At 39.6% G+C, this 24,301-nt stretch overlaps 3 protein-coding genes across 8 annotated transcripts in view; 1 reads left to right on the top strand and 2 right to left on the bottom strand.

Annotated features, from left to right (window-relative positions):
* The window catches only part of zfyve9a (zinc finger, FYVE domain containing 9a), a 39,156-nt gene extending 36,879 nt beyond the window's left edge, over window positions 1-2,277 (bottom strand). For 3 of the 5 annotated variants that reach the window (XM_076876467.1, XM_076876469.1, XM_004555246.3), the window contains exon 1: window positions 2,026-2,277. The gene's annotated coding sequence lies outside the window, so the exon portion shown is untranslated. Of the gene's footprint in view, window positions 1-1,872; window positions 1,897-2,025 lie in introns of those variants that run through there. The other 2 variants (XM_004555245.3, XM_076876468.1) reach the window with 2 other exon arrangements.
* A 3,912-nt stretch (window positions 2,278-6,189) lies between these two features.
* LOC101479732 (transcription factor BTF3 homolog 4) lies at window positions 6,190-13,631 on the bottom strand. 2 transcript variants are annotated; one of them, XM_004555243.5, is made up of 6 exons: window positions 13,503-13,631; window positions 12,966-13,025; window positions 9,652-9,765; window positions 8,505-8,706; window positions 7,151-7,210; window positions 6,190-6,852 (listed from the first exon to the last, which is right to left on the bottom strand). In XM_004555243.5, the coding sequence occupies exons 2-6, from the start codon at window positions 13,017-13,019 to the stop codon at window positions 6,806-6,808; spliced, it is 477 nt and encodes a 158-aa protein (XP_004555300.1). In that variant the 5' UTR covers window positions 13,020-13,025; window positions 13,503-13,631; the 3' UTR covers window positions 6,190-6,805. The 2 variants fall into 2 exon arrangements, with proteins under 2 accessions (XP_004555300.1, XP_004555301.1); XM_004555244.6 differs by having other exon boundaries at window positions 13,411-13,566.
* Window positions 13,632-15,566: 1,935 nt separating this feature from the next.
* txndc12 (thioredoxin domain containing 12 (endoplasmic reticulum)) lies at window positions 15,567-24,242 on the top strand. The gene is made up of 7 exons (XM_004555242.4): window positions 15,567-15,747; window positions 16,795-16,855; window positions 17,132-17,184; window positions 19,624-19,697; window positions 19,883-19,952; window positions 21,735-21,818; window positions 23,080-24,242. Exons 1-7 carry the CDS (start codon window positions 15,648-15,650, stop codon window positions 23,157-23,159), a joined length of 522 nt encoding a protein of 173 aa, XP_004555299.1. The 5' UTR covers window positions 15,567-15,647; the 3' UTR covers window positions 23,160-24,242.
* The last annotated feature ends 59 nt before the right edge of the window (window positions 24,243-24,301 follow it).

Raw genomic sequence — 24,301 nt, 5'->3', positions numbered from 1 at the left:
CCAAATTCATTTTTTAATTTGCCATTGCTGATGACTATTCAAGGTGCCCCTGGGACAGGCCTACTTCTGGATAAATCCACCTCCAGGCCTGGACTAAAGTCTGGACAGCAAATGCAAAAGTCGCATCAGCAAGAAACCTGATAAAGTTTGTTTGGACTAAACTACCATAGATACAAAACCAACTCAATGACAAGCTGTATTATTTCCTCTTTTAAGCCAACCTTCTTCTAATTGGCTGTCCCTTTCAAACAGACGGACTGTGGGTGGAGCTTCTGTTCTCAAAGCTAGCACTTTGCGCCTGAGATGACGAAATTAGGCATATCTGCTCCTGCTGGCATCAAAGAGAGACAAAACTACCTGAAACCGAGCATGCAGAGCAGTGTGAAGCCTGAGCTTTTCGCTGACAGTGGTTTCTTGTATATACAACACTGACATTATTTCATTACTTCACCTTTTCCATTTTTGAGCATTTGTAATATGCACATCCACTCACATAACAGTGGCAAAAAAAGGATATTCATAATGGGTCCCCTTTAAGAGACTACTCAGTGACATAAGAGGTCAGTAATTCAGGGAGCTGTAAAGAAAGGGACTTGTGTTGCAAATATTTTGCACCAGACCATGTTTAAACTGCTCATCATCAGCAGATAGATAAGAGAGGACTTTGACATAGAGCAGAGCATTAATCAAAATCCAGTCTAAATGTTATTATAACCCCTTTTTAAATTTAGTTTTCAACTATTTGGTAACCTGAATTTCTAGCACCCACCAGAGAGGTTCAAGCCAGCACCAAAGGGAAACCCCTTGTATTATTAAAATCTATTAGAAAGTGCAAGGAATTTATTTTATAAGGCATAATATCATTTTTTTAATGAAATTGCCAGGATAAAAGATACAGATCACTCAAAAAGGATCCTAGTCTTTATTGTAGATGTGCACTTGTGCAGAGCAGGTAGACGACCATTTGATTAGCTTATAAAATCATAAGTAGCACTGTTCAACCTGAGAAGCATAACTTACCTAATCAAAACGTTTAAAAAAAAAGTTATCCTAGCTGAACTGCACATTTTTTTAATATATTCCGAGTTGATTTTGAAATTCTTGACTATCCAAGACCTGGACAGAAGCAAAGAGACCAAATACAAAAGGTGTAGCACCAGGAAAGCTCACCAAACCAACCCTTGAGAGCGCATAGATGACCACTTGCTTGGATTATGCAACCATAAGTGGCACTGTGGCTGTGCCTGCAGGCCAAACACACCCTCGCTGGATGAAGATCACTCTCAGGTAGACTGGGAAAACACATGGAAAGCTACTCTGTGTCATTAAAAGAAGGTGGGTTAAACTGGTGCAGCTACACGACAGCAGCGGTGAAGTGTTTGTCTATTTGTTTGTTAACTTGGGTAGTTGTATTAGCTGGCCAGCTAGCTGAATTAAACCAAATTCACAAAGGCCACGAGTTAAGTTTCCAAAACAATTCTGACCCATTCGTCTTAGCAGTGTGGCAAAAACTGAGATTTTAGGCGTCAAATAATAGCACTTAACAGCAGCTGGCTGTACTGGAGAAAGCCCTAAAGATTGAGCGGGCAGTCGTGCGCCGAGTGACGGGAGAGACTTGCTGCTCTGGCGGACACTCACGCCGTCACTGACTCGGTGGGTTCCGTTGCTAACGGACAGTCATAACGGTTAATAGAAACCATAAAAGCCTTCCTCCTCACATTAAGTCACCCACACCAAAGTATTTTCCTCCTGTCGCACTGCTATCAACCTCACTGGCTGTCTATCCGCAGCTGGCAATGTAAAGGAGAGCGCGTTGTGTAATAGACGTAAGATATAGTGTTACCGTAACGGCACCTTCTCCATATTCCTCACCGTTTATCCACCAAATAAGCCAAAAAAGATAGCACCGCAGCCGTCCACGCTCACTTGGGCTGCATCGATAGTTGGCGTTGCAATGGCGGTTTTGTAAACGTTGGAGCAACAGCAGACCCGTGAAATGTCACGAAAACAAATCCAGTTACTCACCGGAGGAATCCTCATCTTTACGTAAAGTCCCGCGGAGCCCCTCCGTTAGCATCCGCCATACCTGATCGTCTTTCAGAGCTATTTTTGAGTATCCGTCTCGCGTAGACCCACCACCGCCTGCCTGCCTGATTCAAACAGTCGGAAAGTAAAGCTTCTAGTCTAGCGTAGTTGTGCGACAGCAGCACTCAAGGATCCCTCCCCCAAGGTTTAATACTGGGGAAAAGAAGGAGCAGCGATAAGTCAGCCAAAATGGATATCCTAAACTACCGGTTTTCAAAATAAGACGCAAAGCATCTCCCTTAGAGGTTACATTATAACGCCAAGAGAAAAACTGTGAATGCAGATCTAATTAATTTGGACATCATCATTACATTTCTTTAGTTATTTTTTTTGTTTCAAACTGCTTTATAAAATAAACACACCAACCAAAATTATAATTACTATGTTTACCTTTAAGAAAAACAAACAATTCGGTCACAGATAATATATCGATTAAAACAACCCATCTTTTTGATGCTGTAACAGCAAAGTGTGTACGTTTTACGTGTAAGTTGTTATTGTATTATTTTATAACTAGATAAACAACTTTCAGGAAAGTTCTTTTTTCTTTTTTTAATTCCTAAAACATGTTTGGAGGGGTCTTTCAGTAAAAGCCAGTCCATGTTAGTAGTAAATAAGAAGAAGAAGAATATATTCAACAGATAATGAATGAAAAAAAGAACAACTAGCAAATTTACAGGAAAAGAAATACTAAACATCCACATTTTTTAATATGATTCAATTCAGTTTTATTTCTACACCACAGTCACCTCATGGTGTTGTAAGGGAAAGACCCTAAAATATTAGGGAGAGATTTGACTATTTGCTTATTTATAAAACAGGAAGAAAATAGTTTTCAAATAAGGAAGATTTAAAAGTAATATAGTCAAAGGTCTGGCTGTGTTCAAATCTATTTGACAGTCTATAATATTAGGCTAAACCCACACATATTTGTAAAGGAGGAACAGACTATTTTTTTAGTTAGAAATTACTTAAGCAATTAAAGGTTCTTAAAAGGACTGCACTTTATAGCCTTTTATCACGTATATGTAACATATGATTTAATACCATTCCCACTTATTATTAAAGTTTAATTTCTGAGCTCTTACTTTCCCGCAAACAATCACGCAGTTTCCGGTGTTGAACCAACCCTTAGTGTCAAACTTGACAAACCTCCAACCGTTCAGTTCCGTCCAGCCTGCACTGTGGTCCAGCCGCCACCGCTGCAGCAGCAGGGACATTTTGGCTCAAACGGAGCGGAGGGTGAGGTGCTGAGCCCCGGGGAGGGTCCTCGGCTCCATCCCGCTCACGACACCCTAGAGCCAAAATGGCCCATTCATCCCCACTCTCTATAACCTTGCCAGCCCTCGTAGAGGATGACAGGCATGGAGGAATTGATCAGCACGATGCAGCACCGTCAGAGGTGATCAATGAAATGGGATGTGATGTGTAAAACCACCCAAACTCTTTTAACCCCTCCGTACTCGCAGACCCGGCTGCAGTTTTAATAACGCAGTGTTAAAAGCAATATAAACAGTTCCTGTAATTACTGATCGAGAAAGTGAAAAACAGTGACTATAGTAATGGATGCAAACCTACCAAAAGAGAATGTAAAGTGCTCAAGCAGATATAAAAGACTAATAAAAGTCTTAATAACTTTATTATTGGTTTGTAATGTAATAATAATAATAATAATAATAATAATAATAGGAGAAATAATACAACTAAATAAAACTGAAGGATAAAACTGAAATTAAATGAGACAGAGTACAATTGCTCACTTCCTCTTCCATTTTTAGATAGTCAACCTGTTTTTGATGATGCAGAAGAGTAGTTTTATTAACTTTTCCCCTCTTATTATTCTACTTGTCAAAAATTATCAACATGAGTTTAATTTCTTATAATATTTAGACAGCTGAAATGCTGTTTACGTTATCCAAAGTAGTAATGCTAGTAAATGTTGTGTATTTTGTTACATTGTACTGTAATACTAACATTAAAAGATTATAGACTTCACTGCAGCATTTTACTATAAATCTAAGAAATTTGGATATATTATTACAATATAATGTTATTATTATAATATTTTTTCAACCTCCTTTATATGATATGGAAATGCTGTTTAAAGTTCCAACAACCTACTCATAATAAGACCAAATATGGCTTACATTTAAGAAAAGAAGTAATTCAATTACAAACAATACAGAAATTAAACCAAGCAAGAAATAAATGTGTAAAATTACTGAAACAAGTTCTGGTAGCTCAGTGCCAATGCTGTTATGTAATTACAACATTTAAGGTTTTTATTAACTCCAGTTAACAAAAAATGACAGAAAATATCCTGTTGTAGGACTGTGCACTAGTAACTGCTAAAATTTCTATAGTACATAGTGGGGGGAGGAACGTTTCTATTTGCCTATCACTTACTTTCACTACCACTATCACTTACTTTGGTGCAGTATGAATGGGGAGATTTGTTTCATTAGGAAAAGCTGTAAAATGTATAAAAATACAGTTAAAAGTACAAAATTGATGCCTTCCTTCATATTTTCCTTCAGGGCAGCACGGTGGTTAGCACTGTTGCCGCACAGCAAGAAGGTCCTGAGTTCAATTCCAACATCAGGCCGGGGTCTTTCTGTGAGGAGTTTGCATGTTCTCCCCGTGTTTGCGTGGGTTCCCTCCGGGTACTCCGGCTTCCTCCCACCGTCCAAAGACATGCAGCTTGAGGGGATAGGTTAATTGGAAAATCCAAATTGCCATTGTGTGAATGTGCGAGTGAATGTGAGTGCGAATGGTTGTCTGTCCCTGTGTGTTAGCCCTGCGACAGACTGGCGACCTGTCCAGGGTGTACCCCGCCTCTCGCCCTATGACAGCTGGGATAGGCTCCAGCGCCCCCCGCGACCCTGAAAAGGATAAGCGGAAGCGAATGGAAGTTGTCCAGTTGGTCTTCTGGGCCAATTCTGTTACCTGGGCCTTAGGTTTGACACCTAACAGGGAAAGGCTACACTGACTGCTAGGTGGTTGCCAGGCAATGTGATGGTGCCATAATATATCATGTTTAATTCAACCTTTGTAAATATAAAGTAAAATTATACAGTTCTTTCATAAGGTTGATGTAGGCACATGAATACTAAAATGGTCATTTTCACCCATTGCTAGGTGGTAGCAAGGTAACATGATGATGTCATAATATCCCATATAGATAAGAACCTGTGTGTCAGGTTTTGCTGCTCAAGTCTTGATGTTATAGGATGAGTTTTTAAACAAGCGCAAGCAGATTTGGTGTATCGTAGTGGGATAGACTTGGCAACAGTGACAAGTGCTTCCAAGTAAGCCAGCAGACTGAGAGCAAAGTGCTGTGCAAGTGGTGGACTACATGTAGTGTTACTGCAAAGTGTTTAGGATCCACAGCTGCTCAGCCACAAAGAGGCATACCACACAAAATTACCATCAGCACAGAAACTGTACACCGGGAGCTTCATGGCTGAGCAGCTCCTGTAGGTGTAATCTGTAAGGGCTCAGCAGTTTTGGCCATGTAATGTAGCATAATAGGAAAAATGTCTCATTAACATTTACATTTCTGAGTCACTTTCCAATTGTTGTTTTAGTAACTATTAGATTGCTATGGCTATGACTTAAGGGTTAGCACTCTTATTTCCTTTACTACTCTCTGTTAAAGAGGGAACTAAAAGCATCTTTCCCAGCATTTCGAGAATTAAAACAGCTCCAGTTATAGCTGCCCAACATGTTCTTCGGCTGCAGAGGAAGCCAGAAGAGCCTGCCTGTACTCCTTGTACTGGAGTGAAAACGAGTACTCAACCCAACCCAAAACTTTTCCAAAAATAAACATGTTAGGGAAAGTTGGTGGATCACACCACTGTGAGACTACGAGGTTGATCCATTTCTTTTCTTCAAAACTTAAGCGTTTTTTTTCTTCCTATAGAAGCTTAACTATATTAAATAATTATATAGAATTACAGTAATGTGTTGAAGACAACATTGTTTTTCCTAGAAAGGATTCTGGATGCCCCCCTTCCTTATCCCTGTTTCCACGAGAGCTCATGGACACACTGTAACCAAAGAGCATCTGACTCAGTGTCCCGACAAAGAAAATTTTACTTTGACTGAAGGAGTTTGTCCCAATAATTTATTACACTTTGACATTAGGACTTCTGGAGTACATGAGAGCTCAGTTACTAATGAAAACAAGTATTTCACACATTAAGGCCTCACCAGACCACTTTACAGCTGCTCATCGAGGCGGATAGGTAGCAAAATATGGTTGACAAATCTGAACAGTAAAGTAAATGAAGAGAAACTCTAATAGCCCAAAAATGTTTTATTAAATTCATAATCACCACTATAATGTTAAGTGAATCACTCATTCACATTAACTGCAATTTAATAATCTCTTAAATACTAGCCACATTTAACCATATAAGAAGTTTATTTCTAAACTATTGCGAGTCCTTTGGGTGCTGAGAGTTACAGATACTGTGTCCACAATATCACCGACTAGTGAAATCAGAACTTAGGTGTGTGTGTGTGTCGTAGTGCTGCTGCGGCTGCAGGCTAACCCGAAATGGTTCACGTCTCTGGAGATGATGCACCGCACCTTTAACAACCGTTCCCCCACAAAGGGAGGTGCCCCTTGTGAGGCTGTGAGAGGTTAAAAAAAATTAAAATTAAAAACTGAAAACGGTTGACCAAGGGGGCAAAAAAAATAAAAATAAAAGGAAAATCAGTTTGCTTCATTCTTTGAGGCTTCGTCAAAGTTCTCCACGAGATCTGCAAGACAGAAAACAACAAAGATCACCTGATTTTGTTCTGAAAGCAGAGCACAGTGTTCGGTTAAAGAGATTCAAGAGACAACTGCTGAAAGTGACAGTGATTTACTCCTCAAGGGAACCCCCCCCATTATTCCTGATACCCTGAACCTTTAAACTATCTGATTAAACACACAAAATAACTGATGAACTACTATATGTGCCCCAAGCAAGATCAGAACCAGATATAAAAAACTAAAGTGAGATTTTACAGAGGAAGAAGCTTTGTTTACTTCAAGGATAATAATTTGTATCAATACCTGGGACATCGTCATCATCCTCTTCTGCGTTTTCCTCCTTGACTGCTTTCATTTCCATTGCTAAAAAAAAATGAAAACACAAAAATGTATCAAATGTTAAGGGTCACATTACAACTTCCACAATGCTAACATCCACTGATCCCTTGGTACAAAGCGGTGCTCTGCTGGGAAATTATTGCAGACTAAATATAACCCACCATTAAAACCAAACAACAACCTCCAGGGCTGTAAAATTAAGCTAGAAATATCATGATTAACCCTAATGTTATGGACTCTGATGTTAAAATGACTAATTTTCCGAAGAAGAAATAAACGATCGCTTCATCACAACTAGATAGTGACTCACTTTTGTTATTGCTTAGTTAGAGGTGTGGTAGTGCTGACTGATGTGTATCACCACCCCCACCAAATGGAATTGTGGTGCCTTTTGGAACACCTTAGTACAGTTATGAGAAATATTATGTTTGTTTGCTACAGGTCATCCAGGAACTTTGTGTTTCAGTTTTATTTTACTATCATATTTCTCATATTTAGTCTGTTACACACCTAAGTGACAGCTATCACGCTGTACTCAAGCTAACTAATGCTGATGTTTAAAAGTCAGAGTCCAAAAGGAAATGTGTCAAATTACATCAGCCATCTTTTATTTACAGTCTACAAGAGAGGCACAGAACCTGCCACACAACTTGCAGGATGAGCTGCAAACATAATATCAGAGTAGCTGTGCTAAAAGACCACAAAACATTATCATAAGCTGCAGAACGGCCCCTAAGAAGACGTCACGGTGACATTTTCCTTTATTTCTGCTCCTGTGTTGGACTCTGCACAGATTCACAGCACAGGGTTAGCTGTGCTGTGCTTCCAAGTGAAAAAGATGGTCCTGTCTCCCATGTTTGCTTCACTGGGTTTATTTTCATCTCCATGTGCATCATCTACAAGGCCAGCCCCTGCAGACTGAATCATCTAGATGCTCAGACCGTGTGCTGGAAGCGTTCCTGCCCTTACCAACTACCAACTACCCTGAGTGCTCTGATTCTTTCAGACTCACAGTCACGTTACGTCTAATCCTCAGTAACTCTAAACAAAACACTGCTGGATTAATGCACAATAATGTAAGAGCAAGTGTCTTAAGCAAGTTCAGCCATGACCAGCTGCAAACGCCCAAATCATTTAAGCTCTGCGTTTGCCAACAGGGAGACCTGAACAATAGTCTCTCCTCTCACCACAATAATTCTTGTGTGACAAAAAAAACAACCTCTGTCTGACGTGACCATGACCATTATTCGCATGACAACCTCAGAGGGCACTCTGACATTGTGACACGGAACGTGTGTTTTTGTGTGTGCATGCTCACATTGCCGTGGGAACTGCTCAGCCAGCTTGCGCAGGCTGCTGAGGCTGTCGGCTCCCAGCTGGCTCAGGATGCCGGGCAGCATCTCTGTCAGCTGTTTGGTCTCTCCGTGGCCCGTGATGGCGAAGGTGTTGGCAGACAGAGACGCCTGAACTTTGGGGTTGTTGAAGTGAATCACCGTCCCGTCATCTTTTATCATATTCACCTGAGAGAAAGAGGGAAACCGCACAGTCTGGATTAGAGCCTTTATCCTACAAGATTTTGCACTGTCAGGCTTACTAAGACCAGCCCAGGTATATTAGACACTCTGGTGGGAAGAGGATTCCAAAAACAGAAATACGTCTTAATGCTCTGAGGAAATAAAGTACTACAAACACAGAAGACATTTCAGTTTTCAAGAATCTGTGACAAATGCATTAATGTCCTTTGAGTAGTTTTTGTTGGGCCTGTCCCAGAAACACCCACTGTACAGATTATGCTATGTGACTGTATCAGGTTCCAAATGAGCAAGTGTGTGATGTGATTCAACCAAAATAAAGACGTATGAGACTGTTGGATTTAAGACTGGTCTATGAATCATGTTTTTCCTGAGGCACTAAACACCACAGTTTGCACATTTAAAACAGCCACATATAAGGTAAACAGATTTAAGCTAGGGGCTGGGTTGAGCATAATCAAACTCATCAATGGAAAACAAAATATATTATATTATTTGATGCTTGATGCCAAAGTAACGAAAAAAATATATACATCTAGCCCAAAATCACCACACTGTACAGGCCCTGCAAAAAAACAACAACAAAACTAACTGCTGTAATTATCTTAATATAAACAGTATGCTGTAAAGACAAAATATATATTCAGTCAAAAAAAGAAAACAAAACAAATGTGCATCAGGTAAAGGTCCCTTTTTTGTTTATGCTCTGATGTAACACAGACACTTTATGGTATGCCCATTTGCTGAAAGCTCCCTAAAAATAAACTGGAAGATGACATGACTGCATTTCACTTAGGCGCCCCCCCCATCTTTCATCCTTTCGTATGCCGCATGACATAATGATAAAAAATTCAGGATCCTCAGAAAGAAACAAATCAAAATAGAACAGACACAGAGAGTGACAGTAGCATTAGTTTCCCTTTGATGGCTCACCTCTTCTATCCCTGCGATGTTGTTCACTGCCAGTTTCTTCAGAGAGCCCTGCAGCTTTTTGTCGTCAGCTGTTGCCGTTTTGTGAACAACCTTTTTCTTCCTGCGGGCCGTTCCCTGAAGGGGAAAAAATGGATTTCATAACCGAGTGAACCAGAATGTCAAACATAGTTAAGGTCACACGCGTCATCCTGTCACGGACATAAAATTACCCTCACAGAAAAAGACCTGTTTTTATTATTATTATTATAAATGAGTGGCTTATTCTTTCCATCTCAGAGTGCATTCTTCAAGATAATTACATTAATCTATAAATACTGTGGCTCAGGAGGCAGAGCAGTAGTCAGGTAATTTTCAAGGTCGGTGTCTTTGGTAAAGATTTTGAACCCCAAATTTCCCCAGAAGCAGCTGCATTTACACAACCCACAATGATTGTGATTGGCTCATTCATTACAATCATTTTAAATAGAAAAAAACAAAACAAAACAGATTAACTAATAGAAAATGGAGAGCCTCTACTGGCCACTAGTACTTAGTGTCAAAATTGCAGAGCAGCGTCGGTACATCCACAAACAGCTAAAATACAGTGCTCCATTTGAAATGGAAAGTTGGAAATCTTGGAATTTTCAGCTGGAAGTTAGGCTTCCCACATGCACCAACATTGTGAGTGTAAACAGTAGGAAACCTGAAGAACCTGCCATGTGTACAACCACTGTTGTGTATTTGTCACTGGTTAGACAAGCAAACCCAGAACCAAACCTTTTCATTAACATGTTGCGGCGACATGCTGTGGCGTCATGCTGCAGCAGTGGTGGCAATGACAAAAAGGACAGAAGGAAGGGCTGAAAATGCTAAGATTCTCACTGGTAGTGATCAGGATGGACAGGATTAGAAATGAGTACATCAGAAGGACAGCTCAAGTTAGAGAGGCAAGGCTGAGATGGCTTGGATATGTGCCGAACAGGGGTAGTGTATATATTGGACAATGGATGTTGAAGATGGCACTGCCAGGCTGCAGGAAGAGAGCAAAACCACAGTGAAGAATTCATGAAAGCAGTGAAGGAAGACATGCAGGGGGTTGGTATGACAGAGAAGATGCTAGGGATAGGGTGAGATGGAGGCAGGTGATCTACTATGGTGATCACTAAAGGGAGCGGCTGAAAGTATGGAACATACTTCACTTTAAATTTAAACATCTGTCCAGTTAGGAAGACCTGAGCGGTAGGGCTGTGCGATAAATCTCATATCCCGATGTAAGACATCTATCGCCCGATAACGATATAAATCACAAAAATGTAACATTTTCTGTAAATTCTGTGAATCTCGGGCAGCTCGACTTGCGGGAAGTGTTTCCAGCTGGGCGTCGTGTAACTGGAGTCGAGTGTTTTAACCAATGCATGAAACGATACATTTTTAGACATAAGTTGTAACGGCCGCCGTTTTCTTTGTGAGTATTTATTACACGGTGTGCTGCAGGGAAAAGCCTGTTCTAACGTTTGAGTCTAAGATTTATTTTTTTAGCACCTAACAGCTCTTTTTTGCTTCTCATCCGTAAATACTCCGCACACTCTTTCACGTGATTCAGTTTATTTTGAAAAGTCTTAACAGGATCTTGAGCTTTATTGTGAAAGGTTTATGTGGAAAATAAACATTGACGTTGTTGCTAACGACAATGCATAAAAACAGGTGCTTGTCCGTCAGTAGTGTGATTATATTAAATATAAGAGAAAGAGAGAACTTTAAGAAATTAATATAGCCACTGCAGTGACCATCAAAACGATGAAAAAATATTGCCGTAAACAGTTTATTTTGCGACACCACGAAACAAATGATAGCGTAAAATGAAACTATAGATGTTTTTATATCGTCATCCGATATATATCGTTATATTGAACAGCCCTACTGAGCGGTGTACCATAAAGACAGACATAATGAGTTCCCTTATTTTACATGACTGGTGCTAAACATATAACCTAGTCCGAAGGAGATTATGCACGTTACTCAAACTGCTGAAGAAGAAAATTTATCCCACAGAAAGAAGCCGAGCAGTACAATTAAAGCAGAATTGGTGCACTCTCAGAAATGTACCTGAATTCATTTAGAGATAAAGAAAACACATTTTGATGCTTGGTTCATTTTATACCAAGTCTGTTTTACAGTGCCAGCAATACAGCTAATAGAGCATAAGCCTATTTCAAGGCTAGTTATCAACAGGCAACAAAATCAAAGGAAATGTTTTCACTTTGGAACAAAGGTAAACACCACGTCATCTTCATTGGTATATGGGAGACACACTGAGTAATGTGAAGATTCCATGTCACATGAGAAACAAACAGTAGCACTGAGAATGTACTAAGTGACAACATAAACAAATGTATGAATTCACATGATTTTCTGCAGCACTGCTTTCTTTACTTATATGTAACTGGATTAAGAAAGAAAGCTGCCAACCACGGTGGTGATACTGGGGGTTTTGTCAAGCTGTGTAATGTAAAGAAATCCTGTTTATGTTCACAGTGTCACAGCACAGGTCACTCCACTGGACAAGTACAACTGATTTTTTTTAAGTACCAAGAGAAAAGACATACCTTACTGTATGTCATGTGACCTTCCATGTGACCATATTAAGCAAAACATGGTCAGTATTGATGCACTGGTAAGCAAAATATTACACCCAAAAAAGGGAAGTTAGTCCAAAAGTTCAAACCACACTACTCAATTGAAGCGAATCAAACTTCTGTGATGGTTGAATTATCAGAAAGCTTCTATAGGTTGAAGAACAGAAAACATAGAAAGGTGCTTAAGCCATGTGAGATATTGGTTGCCTCCTCCACCCAGTGAGCTAAACTAGTGTCCACTAACCTTTTGTTTTTTATTTTAAGGAAGAGCTTTACTCCCACCCAAATATTTAAACCAGACATTATGCATCTATATTTCAGCACCACAAATTCATTGTGATAGATACACAGAAACAAGAGTCTGTTGAGGGTCACTCCAGTTTAAAAAAAAATGTTGAGAATGTCGACGTGAGGTTAAAGGAATTTCAGAGCAAGAAAAACAAATAACGCCACCTAGTGTGTGACTGAAGGCTTCACAATAAATGTGAACAAAGCCAGAGAGGCCACAGATGAAGGGGCACAGCTCTGCCCTCCCCCAAAAAGGGAATGCTGAGGTCAGGAGGAAACACCTGACCTCAGCTGAATACCATCACACCTTGAAATGAGCAGGAAAATGAACCCATGACAGATGAATCCAAAATGTGACATCTGTTAAGTTACCATAATTAGAATAAAAGAAGAGATCCAGCAGACTCTTACCTTTCCACCTATTCGGACCTGAGCCTGAAGTTTAGCGAGCTTCTCTTGATTCATAGTGTTCTGTTTTGAAAGTAAAAAACAAAACACACATTTAACGTGATTTTATTCCCATGCTTATCAAAGAGGGGAAAAAAACAGTTTTTGTTTTTTTCAGCTCTTAATACCACCATCTGCCTGAGGAGCGCCGCATGCTGCTGCTGAAATACAATAGTCCCAGCATGAGCTACAATAATCCCCCAAAATAACAAACTGGAAATGAGCTGACTGACAATCTAATCGTTACACTCAACCTGCTGACCATTATACACTGAATGTGATGAAGAGATATATCTGGGCTTTGTCGTTTTAAATTACATCCACGATAACTGTAGCTAGTTAGGCTGCTAACTAGTTGAGCAGCTAAGCTAATGCTAGCACCAAACTAGAAGAAACAAGCTGAACGCACCTGCTTTGGTATCGACACCTAAATTTAAGCTCAAATCCAACGATGGAAACAAACCAGCGCAGATGTCTGCTGAGAAATACCCCCCAAATTACCTGTGGTAATGAATTTGCTGACGGTCAGTTGTACTAGTCTCGCCGTTAACCACCCAGCTTAGCTTAAACTATCGTTAAGTCAACAGCAATTACATACATTTCCTGTTGGGATTTTCACTATAAGGTTTAAATAACGCCCGTCAAACGATGTTATATAGCTTTTATCCAGGTGAAAAGGACATAAATGCAAATGTTAAAAATATCTCAAGTTAAATTTAAACTTATATTAACTGACATATGTAAATATATTGTATATTTGCTATATTTCGATGTAGTTCAAACTTTTATTTTGGCACAACTTTCCGGTGTCATATCAGAATTTCGTTGTCTAGCTTCACTATGTGACAAAGCAGCGAAGAGCACGCGGTTATGTGGATGTGATGTCATATGACCCGCCCCTCCAAAAGGAAAATGAATCACCGTTGGCCAATAGTAAAACGCGGACACACACGCGCGCACAAACGTGCACGCCCACAAACACAACATGATTATAACAAAAATGAAAGTTTTAGGGAAGTTTACATACATTCGTCACGGACATTAATGTCATGGTAATTTGGGGCTTTTCATGATTTCTTTCGATTTTTTCTTTATTCAGGTTGGTATGACTGGACAAAATCCTTTAATTAATTTAAATAAACAAGAACTGTGTGCACAAGTTTGTGTTTATTTTGGATTTTCTATAACCCATACAGGGTATATATGAACAAAATCCCATTAATGATTGGTTAAAGTTGCATCTCGACCGCTGATATTTGACCAATCTTTTTGGCAGATTTGGTAAAGTTTTAATTGGTTTCCTGGCACAGATCCGGCTATTAAGCATAGTCCACAAATTATCAACAGAGGTTGAAGTTGGGGTTTTGGGAAGGCCATTTTAGAAACTTAATGTTAGCCTGCTTTATCCATTCCTAACCCATTTTTGATTTGTATTTGGGATTATTGTCTCTTCGAACACCCAATTGTGCTCTTCCCTTCTTTATTATTCTAACCACTTTGTGCAGTGTACCAGTACCACTGGCAGCAAAAGAGTCCTAGAGTGTAATGCTACCACCACCATGCTTGACCAATGAGAAAAGTGTTCCTAGGTTTAAAAGCCTCATCATTACTACTCCAAACATACTTTTCATCATTGTGGTCAAATAGCTCAACTGTTCTCCAGAAGCCATTTGGTTTGTCCATGTGAAGGGCTGCAAACACTAGTCGAGCCTGAAGGTGTTGACTTTGAAGCAGCACCTCTCAGACCATGGTGATGTAAAACTCACTTCACTGTGGACAGTAACACTGGTGTCACATCAGTTTCTAATTCATGACAGGCTTGAGCCTTGGTTGTGCCCGGGTTGTTTCTGAACATCCTAACCTGTTTCCTCTGATCTAAAGGTGACAGTTTGGGTCTTCTTCCAGACCTTGGAAAAGTGGTGATACATCTGGAAACTTGTAGTTGTGTACAGGTAATTAAAGTTATGATCTTGAAATCTGCAGTTGTTTCAAAATGACTCCAAGACACCTTCCCAACGGAAAGCTACAATTCTACAGATCTCCTTTGAGAAATTACCGGTTGTTGTCAATTGTGATCACCAAGGAGAAGTTAACACTTTTTGGCCTTGTCAAGTTAAAAGACATTGTAGAACCTTGAGCTCTGCTTATTAAAAGATCTAATTGAGTGTATGAATATATTTTAGCCTGTGTGTAAACATTTGATCCTGTGTGGACTACAGGAAATCAAAAATAAATTGTGCAAACAACTCTCATTTCCTATAGTCATTAAAGATGTAAGTTGTACAATCATTCAACTCTGGAAAAATAACTGTTCAAATCCCGTCGATTTGTAAAAGCAGATTTAAACTTCTGACTGAAGTGAACATTCAAAGGGACCATGGAAAACTAAATAATCTAGGCAAATAAACAGAAAATTGTAAATTTTCTTTTATTAAAGAAAGAAAGAAAGAAAGAAAGAAAGAAAGAAAGAAAGAAAGAAAGAAGAATTGTAACATATATTTATTAAAAAACAAAACAAAACCAGGTTTTCCTGTGCACAGCTTTTATTATGAAACGCGGCTGTTATACATCCGGGTCACTTGGCTAACTATCGGTCACTGCTATTAGCTGTTCCCGTCCGCATTTTGACAAGGAAAAGCACTCAAAATGCAAACCTCTCTGCTGAACTTCGGCCTTTTCTCAGTTTTTCAGCTTTTAATCTCTTTATCGTGTTTCCAGGAGGTTGTGGAAGCCACCAGCGGGAGAGGTGAGTCTAAATCTGGAGTTAATGATTGATTTAAAGCAGGATCTTTGTGTAGCTTCATTGATATTGTCATCAGTGGCAGAGCAGAGCAGAGCCAGATGTCTTTCACCCTGAAACCTAATATCCGTGTCCTGGTTTACTGAGCAGGTGTAAGCATGTGTTTCTGTCGGGCAGACATAATTTGTAGTTTTTCTGGTCAGCTTAGCCGAGTTGTTTTATAGCTTTAAGTCCTCTACAGACCTGAATTTTCCTTTTAGTTTAACGATTTCTTCATTACTACTGTATTAACTTATAATTATACTCACTCAAATTAAAATGTTTTTCGCTAAGAACACAGGAAGATGAGATATATGCTTAAATAAAATATGCCTACATGAATGTTGTTCATTTTGATTGGAAAAAAAAGTTGTACAGTATGAATGTAATTAGTAGTGGGCGTTAAAAGAAACAAGCTAGTGAATGCGATTAAAGTTTAGTACTGAAACAAATGATTAATCCGTTGATTGCCATCTTAATTATTCAGAAGTAGCAGTAGAAAGAGTAGAAAATAAAGAGGATGTTAAATAAAATGTTTTTTTGTCTTTTTATCAAACAGCTTTTTCTTCTTGCAGATTTTGCCGGTTTATTTCTGATAAATTCGCCACATTTTAATTCTCAGTTTTCCCATTTTTTTCTTACATTTTTTCCTCATAAATTTTCCAGATTTTAATTTTAATAGTTTTTTCTTTAGTAAATTTGCCACTTTATTTTTGTTTATCTAAAATGTATTTCATGCTTATTAATAGTACTACTAGTAATAAGCTACTACTACTTTTATTATTGGTGAAGTAGCTGTATAAAGTACCTTGTTTCAGCCCTGTTTGCTATAGCACTATCTAGCCAGCGACTTTTATATGACTAATATCAAATAACTTGCCATTCAGTAGTATTTGCCAGAGTTTCCTCATACCCCTATCTATTGATTGAGTATTTAGGGCGAACACACCCTGGTGTGCAACACAATACCAGATACACAGTGTGGGTGTGCTCATTGATTGTCTCTGCCTGCAGGATTCGGTGATCACATCCACTGGAGGACGCTGGAAGATGCCAAGAAAGAAGCTGAAGCCAGGTGAGCTAAAATATTACAAACACTTCCTGAAATGCTGCCAAAGAGCCTTTTGTGCAAAGATTAGCCCGAGGCAGCTGTTAAAACCCCCCACGCATATATCTATTTTTGTCCTGGTTAGAGGAGCAGATTGACAAGTTGTCAACGAGCGGGTGTAGTTTTTCATGTGTGGCAATTTCAGACTTTAAAAACATGGAGCAGTGTGAGGAGTTTTCAGTTTGGAACAGCATGAGTTTAATTTTGGTTTTGATGCACTTTTAAATGTGTTTAAATTAACAGCGGGCTGCCGATCATGGTCATCATCCACAAGAGCTGGTGTGGAGCCTGCAAAGGTAAAATAATGTTCCACCGAAAAATCTCTTCTATAACGTAAAAATACGCCACATTAGGTGTAATTAAAATCATGGTGAACATTTTTGAATTTAGTCGATTGACATTACTTTGAAGAGAGAATCAAAGCCAGAAATGTTGCATATTTCCTGCTTAAATATACCGTATTTCCCGGACTACAGAGCGCACCTGAATATTAGCCGCACAAGCTAAAATCAGGGGAAAATCCTGTTTTGTACATACATTAGCCGCACCTGACCAAAAGCCGCAGGTGTTTCAATGTTGACTTATCATATGTAAGAGAATATGCACAAAGCGAATTGTCAGGAAAGAGATGGCTGTTTGGAGACATCACTTTTATTAATATTTTGAAAAACAAGTTATGGGTACATATTTGCATAACTTTTTAGGTATATGTACAAGTAGCGGTAATTACAAGTACAAAACATGTACTGTGCTTCATAAATGAGTAACAAATGTAGTACATAACAGTAACCTACAGCACACCAGAAAAATAGATTCGGACTACCTTTTAGGCTCAGGTGCAGTGACACGGCTTTAACAAGAAGAAAAGTCAGTCATTCACCACCATCTTTCTCTTCTTCCTGCGCACTAAAACCACCAAAGTCCTCTTCTCCAGTGTCGGAAACGAACAGGCTCAGGATGGCTTCGTCATCCACTCTCCGCTTCTCTCCTTCGTTGTCACTTTCAAAACCAAAGAAATCCTCGTTGTCAGTGTCAGAGTCGAACACCCTCAGAAGGGCCGTGGCGGTGTCCTCCTCTCCATCATGCAGCAGTCCAGCCCTTCGAAATCCGTTGGTGATCGTGGATGTTTTCACACTTTTCCACGCTGTCAGAATCCAATGGTGGAGTTGGGCATAACTTGCTTTTCGCAAGTTTATCGCCGCTCATCATCCACGCCTCCAGCTGAACGCGTAGTGCTACTTTGAAGTTCGTTTTTCGCGCTACTTCGTACGGCACTACGTTGCCTGGCGGATGGACATGTGACCAACATACCACTCTTGAACCCCGATCCTTCCGCCAGGCAACGTAGTGCCGTACAACAGCGGAACAAACAAAACAAATCCGCTCATGGACAATCCATAGAAAAGCTGCACCTGACTAAAAGCCGCAGGGTTCAAAGCTTGTGCAAAAAGTAGCGGCTTATAGCCCGACAATTACGGTATATATATATATATATTTTTTTACAGAAAACATTTAAACATAAAAGGGTTACAATTTAGACAAGTTGTCTGAGTCATCAAATACTGTACACGTGAAGCTTTTATGATCAGTAAATTTATGTACACGTAATAATAGTAGCTTCACTTTGTTGAACAACCAGGACAAGGTGTTGAAATTACGCTTACACCTCTTAAGATATCACATTTTTTTGTAATTGACTGGTTCATTAAGTGTTAAAATGTGGACATTTGAGAATTTAGTATGTTAAACTTTAGATCTGTGGCTCATGAACAAAAATGAACATGTTGTGTTGTCTGCGAGAACAGGCTGTTGTATGGATACTTTAAAACGCCCCTAAAGTGCTGCTTTTTTAGTGCAGGGCATGTTACCAGTGGTTTAGCAGCCTGCCAGAAAGCTCCTGAAAACCTGTAAGGTAGCAATGCAGAGATGCTTAAACACCTGAAGCTGTACAGATGCTGCTGGGCCTTTTTAAAACCGCAGTGATGTTAGTTGCTTATGTCAGGTGTTTGTGTATGTTGACTCCCAGGTATTTAAATCTGTGCATCTGCTCAAACCCTGGGGTCTGTTTATGATGAACAGCCAATCAGAAGAAAGTCGCCTTAAAGGTAGATGAGCTAAACCAGCTCCTTTCAGACAGAAGATGAACTAAGGAGCTAAACAAGGATGATTCTGAGTCATGCAAGGCCCCTCTTGTAAAGTCCAAGAATGACAAAAGTTGGAGATGAAATCGATCTACAATGCCTGAAATTGAGTTTTATATTTGTTTAATTAACTTAGGATATTGCTTAACAATTTCAATGTCACAGAAAATATATTCATGGAAAAATATTTCTGTTGAAAGCAGAATCAACTGTTTTTATCAGCTTTTTAAAATGATCCAAATCGTGGCTACAGTGTTGTTGTTAATCAGGAAGCCCGTCTTTGGATCTCAGCCAGATGCCTAATGTGGAAAATTGGGACAAACAAAGCAATCAGGAAATGACAAAAACCGGAAGGGTTGTTGGAAAAAGTGACTATTTTCAGTAACAAGTGAAATGTAACATGAGAATTCAGCAGATCTGAAAATTTGAGTTTTATTTTTTTACTTAACGGAATGTCTTAATTCTAAAACTAAAGAACAACAGAGGCTTTTAATTATTTAAGCTTCTTCATTGTAAATATAAAAGCTCTGGTTGGTTTGCATTTGATTGTGGTGTAAAATAACCTCTTTATTATGTTGTTGTTTTTATAATCAGCACTGAAGCCCAAGTTTGCTGAATCCAAGGAGATCTCTGAACTGGCACACAACTTTGTAATGGTGAACCTGGAGGTGAGGATATATTGAAAGCACCTTAAAGCAGCTGCTTCTTATATTTTCTGTTTATTTCAGTGTATTGATGTAAAACTATCAAGTTTTTGTTCCCTTTTATTTCTTGTTTTATCGTCATGCTACAAGTCAGAATTGACACATTGGCTGTTTTTGGATTTGTTTCCACTAATCTCTCATTTTAACAGGATGAAGAGGAGCCAAAGGATGAAGCCTTCAGCCCAGATGGGGGATACATTCCTCGGATTCTTTTCCTTGGTAGGAAAGCGGGGGCGTAATCAGCCTTGATGTAAACATCTTTGAGGAGTGACTCCTTGTGCAGTTAGCGGTAATAGTAATAGTTTTCTGGTCCAGGTTACATTATATTATCAGAAAACAGAAAGTTTTTAGAACTAAAGACAAAGTTAGTATTGTTATAAATAATACAACGAAAAGTTTCTAAACAATATTGTCATACAAGTCTCGTCCACTTCTCTTTGGGAAATGTTTAAAAAAGACCTAATGGGCAGGTTGAACTTCCTGCAGTTCTACACATAAACTCAAAAGTTTATGAATGAATTGTGTCTGTACTTTTTATGCACTTATTTGCCCTAAAAAGAATAATTTGGCCAGACATTCCTTCCGAGAAGATATATCAGATCTGAACCAGAGGTTGACATGACCCTGTTGTAGGTCAGACAGGCTGTAAAAGGTGTGGAAGCTTGTTTCAGCCACTGCAAAAATATTTTTGCTATCCATAAGTCAAAATTTAGATGGAGAGAAATTTGCCTCAAAAGTGTTACAAATGGGTAGGAAGCGTGAACTAAAATTGCAAACGTGAGCAACTTTTGAGGAGTCGCAAATGCACACTCCAATCCACGTAAACTTTTTTAAAAATGCGTCTATCCAAAGAATCCAAAGGCTAAAAGTACAGGCAACATCCCTTGCTTACTTGCTGGGCCGATCGTGGCTCAAGAGTTGGCAGTTCGTCTTGTAATCGGAAGGTTGCCGGTTCGAGCCCCAAGGTCATTGTGTTCTTGGGCAAGACACTTCACCTGTTGCCTACTGGTGGTGGTCAGAGGGCCCGGTGGCACCAGTGTCCAGCAGCCTCGCCTCTGTCAGTGCGCCCCAGGGTGGCTGTGGCTACAATGTAGCTTACCATCACCAGTGTGTGAATGTGTGTGTGAATGGGTGAATGACTGAATGTGTAAAGCGCTTTGGGGTCCTTAGGGACTAAGTAAAGCACTATACAAATACAGGCCATCTACCATTTTTACTATAAAGCCTTAAATGCGTGTGCACAATTGCCTGATACGCACAGATCATGTCCCAGGCCCACCTGGGATTTTTCACACTGAAAGCTTTGCACAGATCCACAGACGTAAGTTGCATTCTTTCTCAGTGTAAACTGGGACATCTTAGTTTTATGCTTGTGGATCATAAGGTATGCATTTGCAACACTTTTAAAGCAAATGTCTCTCCATAAATTTCAAGTTATCAACTTAAAGTGTCAATTTAACTCAAATTTCAAGTTATGTTTTGAACTTTCAGTTATTTTCTTAGTAATTACATCAAAAGTTTGACATAATGATGGGAAATTTTGACGTATGGACGGCAAAAAATGTCTTTTTCCCTTTTAGTGTGCCTTGATCATCAAAATGTTGAAAGCCGGTGATTTAGACAGCCAGCAGTCTTTATTAGTTTATCCTGCACGCACAGACTCACGTTATACTAAGAAAAAGCTGTGCGCTGTGCTGGGAACTGCCCAGCATGGCAGGTCTCAGCATGCTGCTACATCAAAGGAGAAGCTGATTAACAGATGTATGGCTACAACAGCTGTGCTGCTCAATATCACTGCTCTTTGAGCTACCCGGCCCGGCCCTACACCACACCGCACCACCACCCAGACTTTTCTAATAAAACCCACCTCTTCATAAATAAACATCAGAATATCATATGAGGAATTATTCGTCAAGAACATCTTAGATTAAATGAAAAACACAGTTTTTGTTTTATTTGTTTCAACTATTTCTTTTTCTCCCCTCTTTATTTCCTTCACAGATCCGCTCGGCCATGTCCATCCTGAAATCAACAACAAAAATGGGAACCCCAACTACAAGTACTTTTACAGCAATGCAGAACACGGTAACAGTTCAGATGATCATTTCTCTGTTGGTGGGATATTAAATTCACTTCACAGCCAATTTAAGGTTGCTTTATATTATAAGATCCTACAAACTGTCCTCTATGAGCAAACACTTGGTGGTGGGGAGGAAGAACTCCCCTTTAAAAGGAAGAGCAGGCTCAGGGAGAAGATGCCCTGGTTGGTTTGGAACTGAGGGGTAGAAAAGAGAGAAAACAGGACAAAAAACAAATTTCAGAAGAGGAGAGATGAGATTTACTGTACTGCAGACTACACTGAACACGTTTTTTTAGGTACACCTGTTTAACTGCTTGCTAACACAGATCTCTAATCAGCCAATCACATAGCAGTAAGCCAATACATTTAAGCATACGGACAACCTACTGAAGTTCCAACTGAGCATCAGAATGAGGTGAAAAGGTGATTTCATTTACTTCGAAGGTGGCAGGTCGTTGGTACCAGACTGGATATATTTAAGAAACTGAAGACCAACCCGGGTGAAACTCCTGTTATTTAGGAACAGGAAACTGATGCTACAGTTTGCATGCACTCACCAAAATCTGACAACAGAAGACTGGAAAAACGTTGCCTGGTCAGATGAGTCTCGATTACACAACACTGCCATGGTCTGGTCACAATTTGGCATAAACAACAAGAAAGCATGGATCTATCCTGTATTGCAGGGGTGTCAAACATAAGGCCCAGGGGCCAGAATCAGCCTGGCAAAGACTCCAATATGAACCCAACAAGGTGGCTTTAGAAAATGTGAAGTAGGGTATAAATTTTATGTTTAACTGTATTTGTGTAAGTTTCACAGCTTGTCCTGCTGATTAAAAACCTCCCCCATGGTTACCAAAGTAACTGAGTAATACGTAAGAAATTAATCAGCAGCTAGTTTTTCTCATATTAAGACATCTCAGGGAGTAAATGTGTAGTTGGACCTCTTCACGCTGACAGAGTTGCACTGGTTCAGCCCACTTAAGATTAAACCATCATGTGATGTAAAATCACCTGAAATATCTCTTCCTTTAAAAAAGGAGTTCTTCTTCCCTCCTGTCACCATGTAGTTAGGTATACATTACTGGATCATTAAGGCTCTTTCTATAATATTGTAGGGTCTTTACCTTCATCTTAAAGCACCTTAAGACGACTGTGGTTGTGCCTTGTTGCTGTACAAATACAACAAAACTTCAGATATATCTTCCAAACTTTCAGCAGTTCATGTTTATTTATTTCTGCCTTTCTTTCCTCTCTGCTACTCAGTTATATCCGGTATGAAGGAGGCTCAGGACAAGCTGACAGGGGACACCTTCAACCAAGGTCACACTGGAGATGAGCTGTGAGGAGGCTACGACGGGCTTCAGGCTGTAAGGGCTAAACTTCCTCTACCTGAGCCTGTGCTTTCAAGTTCCTCCAAACCACCCCTTAGGATATTTATCCTTTTTCACACAGTGGGGTTTGTCTCACTGACTGAAGCCAACCATTATAGGAATCGGTGCTTTAGTATTTCTCTCTGTCTTTTACTCCTCCTCCTAATGTAATTAAATGCCATATACTGTACTTACTGTCTGTAGAGGATACAACCAACTCAAATTAGCCACGTTTACTGCCATCTGTTGTCAGTTAGTTAGAAACATCACACCTTTGAAAAGCCAAGACTTTAGGAAGATGCTCCGTCTGCCATAGACAAGTTTCATTTCTCAAACACACAAAGAGACCTTTAAAGTTTTCACCCAGGAGCATTGAAGCTACACTTTTCACCTTAGTTCCGATTAAGTATTTAAACGCCTCCAGTGATGTGCTTCCAGAGATCCTCTACAGTAGGTGTATCTTATCTGTCTGTGAAACTTTTCACCATGCACGACATGGGCTTTGAACATCTGATTTATTACTGATTTATTCCTGCCAGTTTGTGTATACTTACTCATCCAAACCATAGACAGTATGGAAGATGGCTGGAGCTACCATGACGCCACGCTCTGGTTAGTGAAGTCTTGTTCTAAAGCCTCAATGAGCTTATTCGCTGTCACCTTCTTTTGGGTTTTGAAACCATCAGCTCATCAGGAAGCGTTTAAAAAGTCAAGGGAGAGGGTCTTTTCCACATAGACTTCTATAGGACCCGAGGTCTTTTTGCAACCACTCGAATCGCCCCCTGATGATCATTAGAAAGAAAGCAGTTATGAGGTACTTTGTGCTTCTGGCGTCACTTTTCAGACACTGAAACTGCCTCCACCTTTTATACAGTCTATGATCTATATTACAGTTTTTGTTTTTCCTGTTTTGCTGCTTGTAAAGTGACACCACTCTTCATTTTTTATGGGCCTCATTAAACTCTTGAATTAAGGGAAGGGATCATTTGTGAAGTGTCTTGATGTATTTTATACATGAACACGGCCAAGTGTGCAAATAAAGTTTGTTTGGTTGAACGCTTTGACTCATTTCACTCTGAGCCTCACAAGGTTTTATTATTGTATTAAGTAAAACT

This window comes from Maylandia zebra, linkage group LG18, assembly GCF_041146795.1.
Source record: "Maylandia zebra isolate NMK-2024a linkage group LG18, Mzebra_GT3a, whole genome shotgun sequence".
NCBI lineage: Eukaryota > Metazoa > Chordata > Actinopteri > Cichliformes > Cichlidae > Maylandia > Maylandia zebra.
This window is presented reverse-complemented; position numbering and strand designations above follow the sequence as displayed.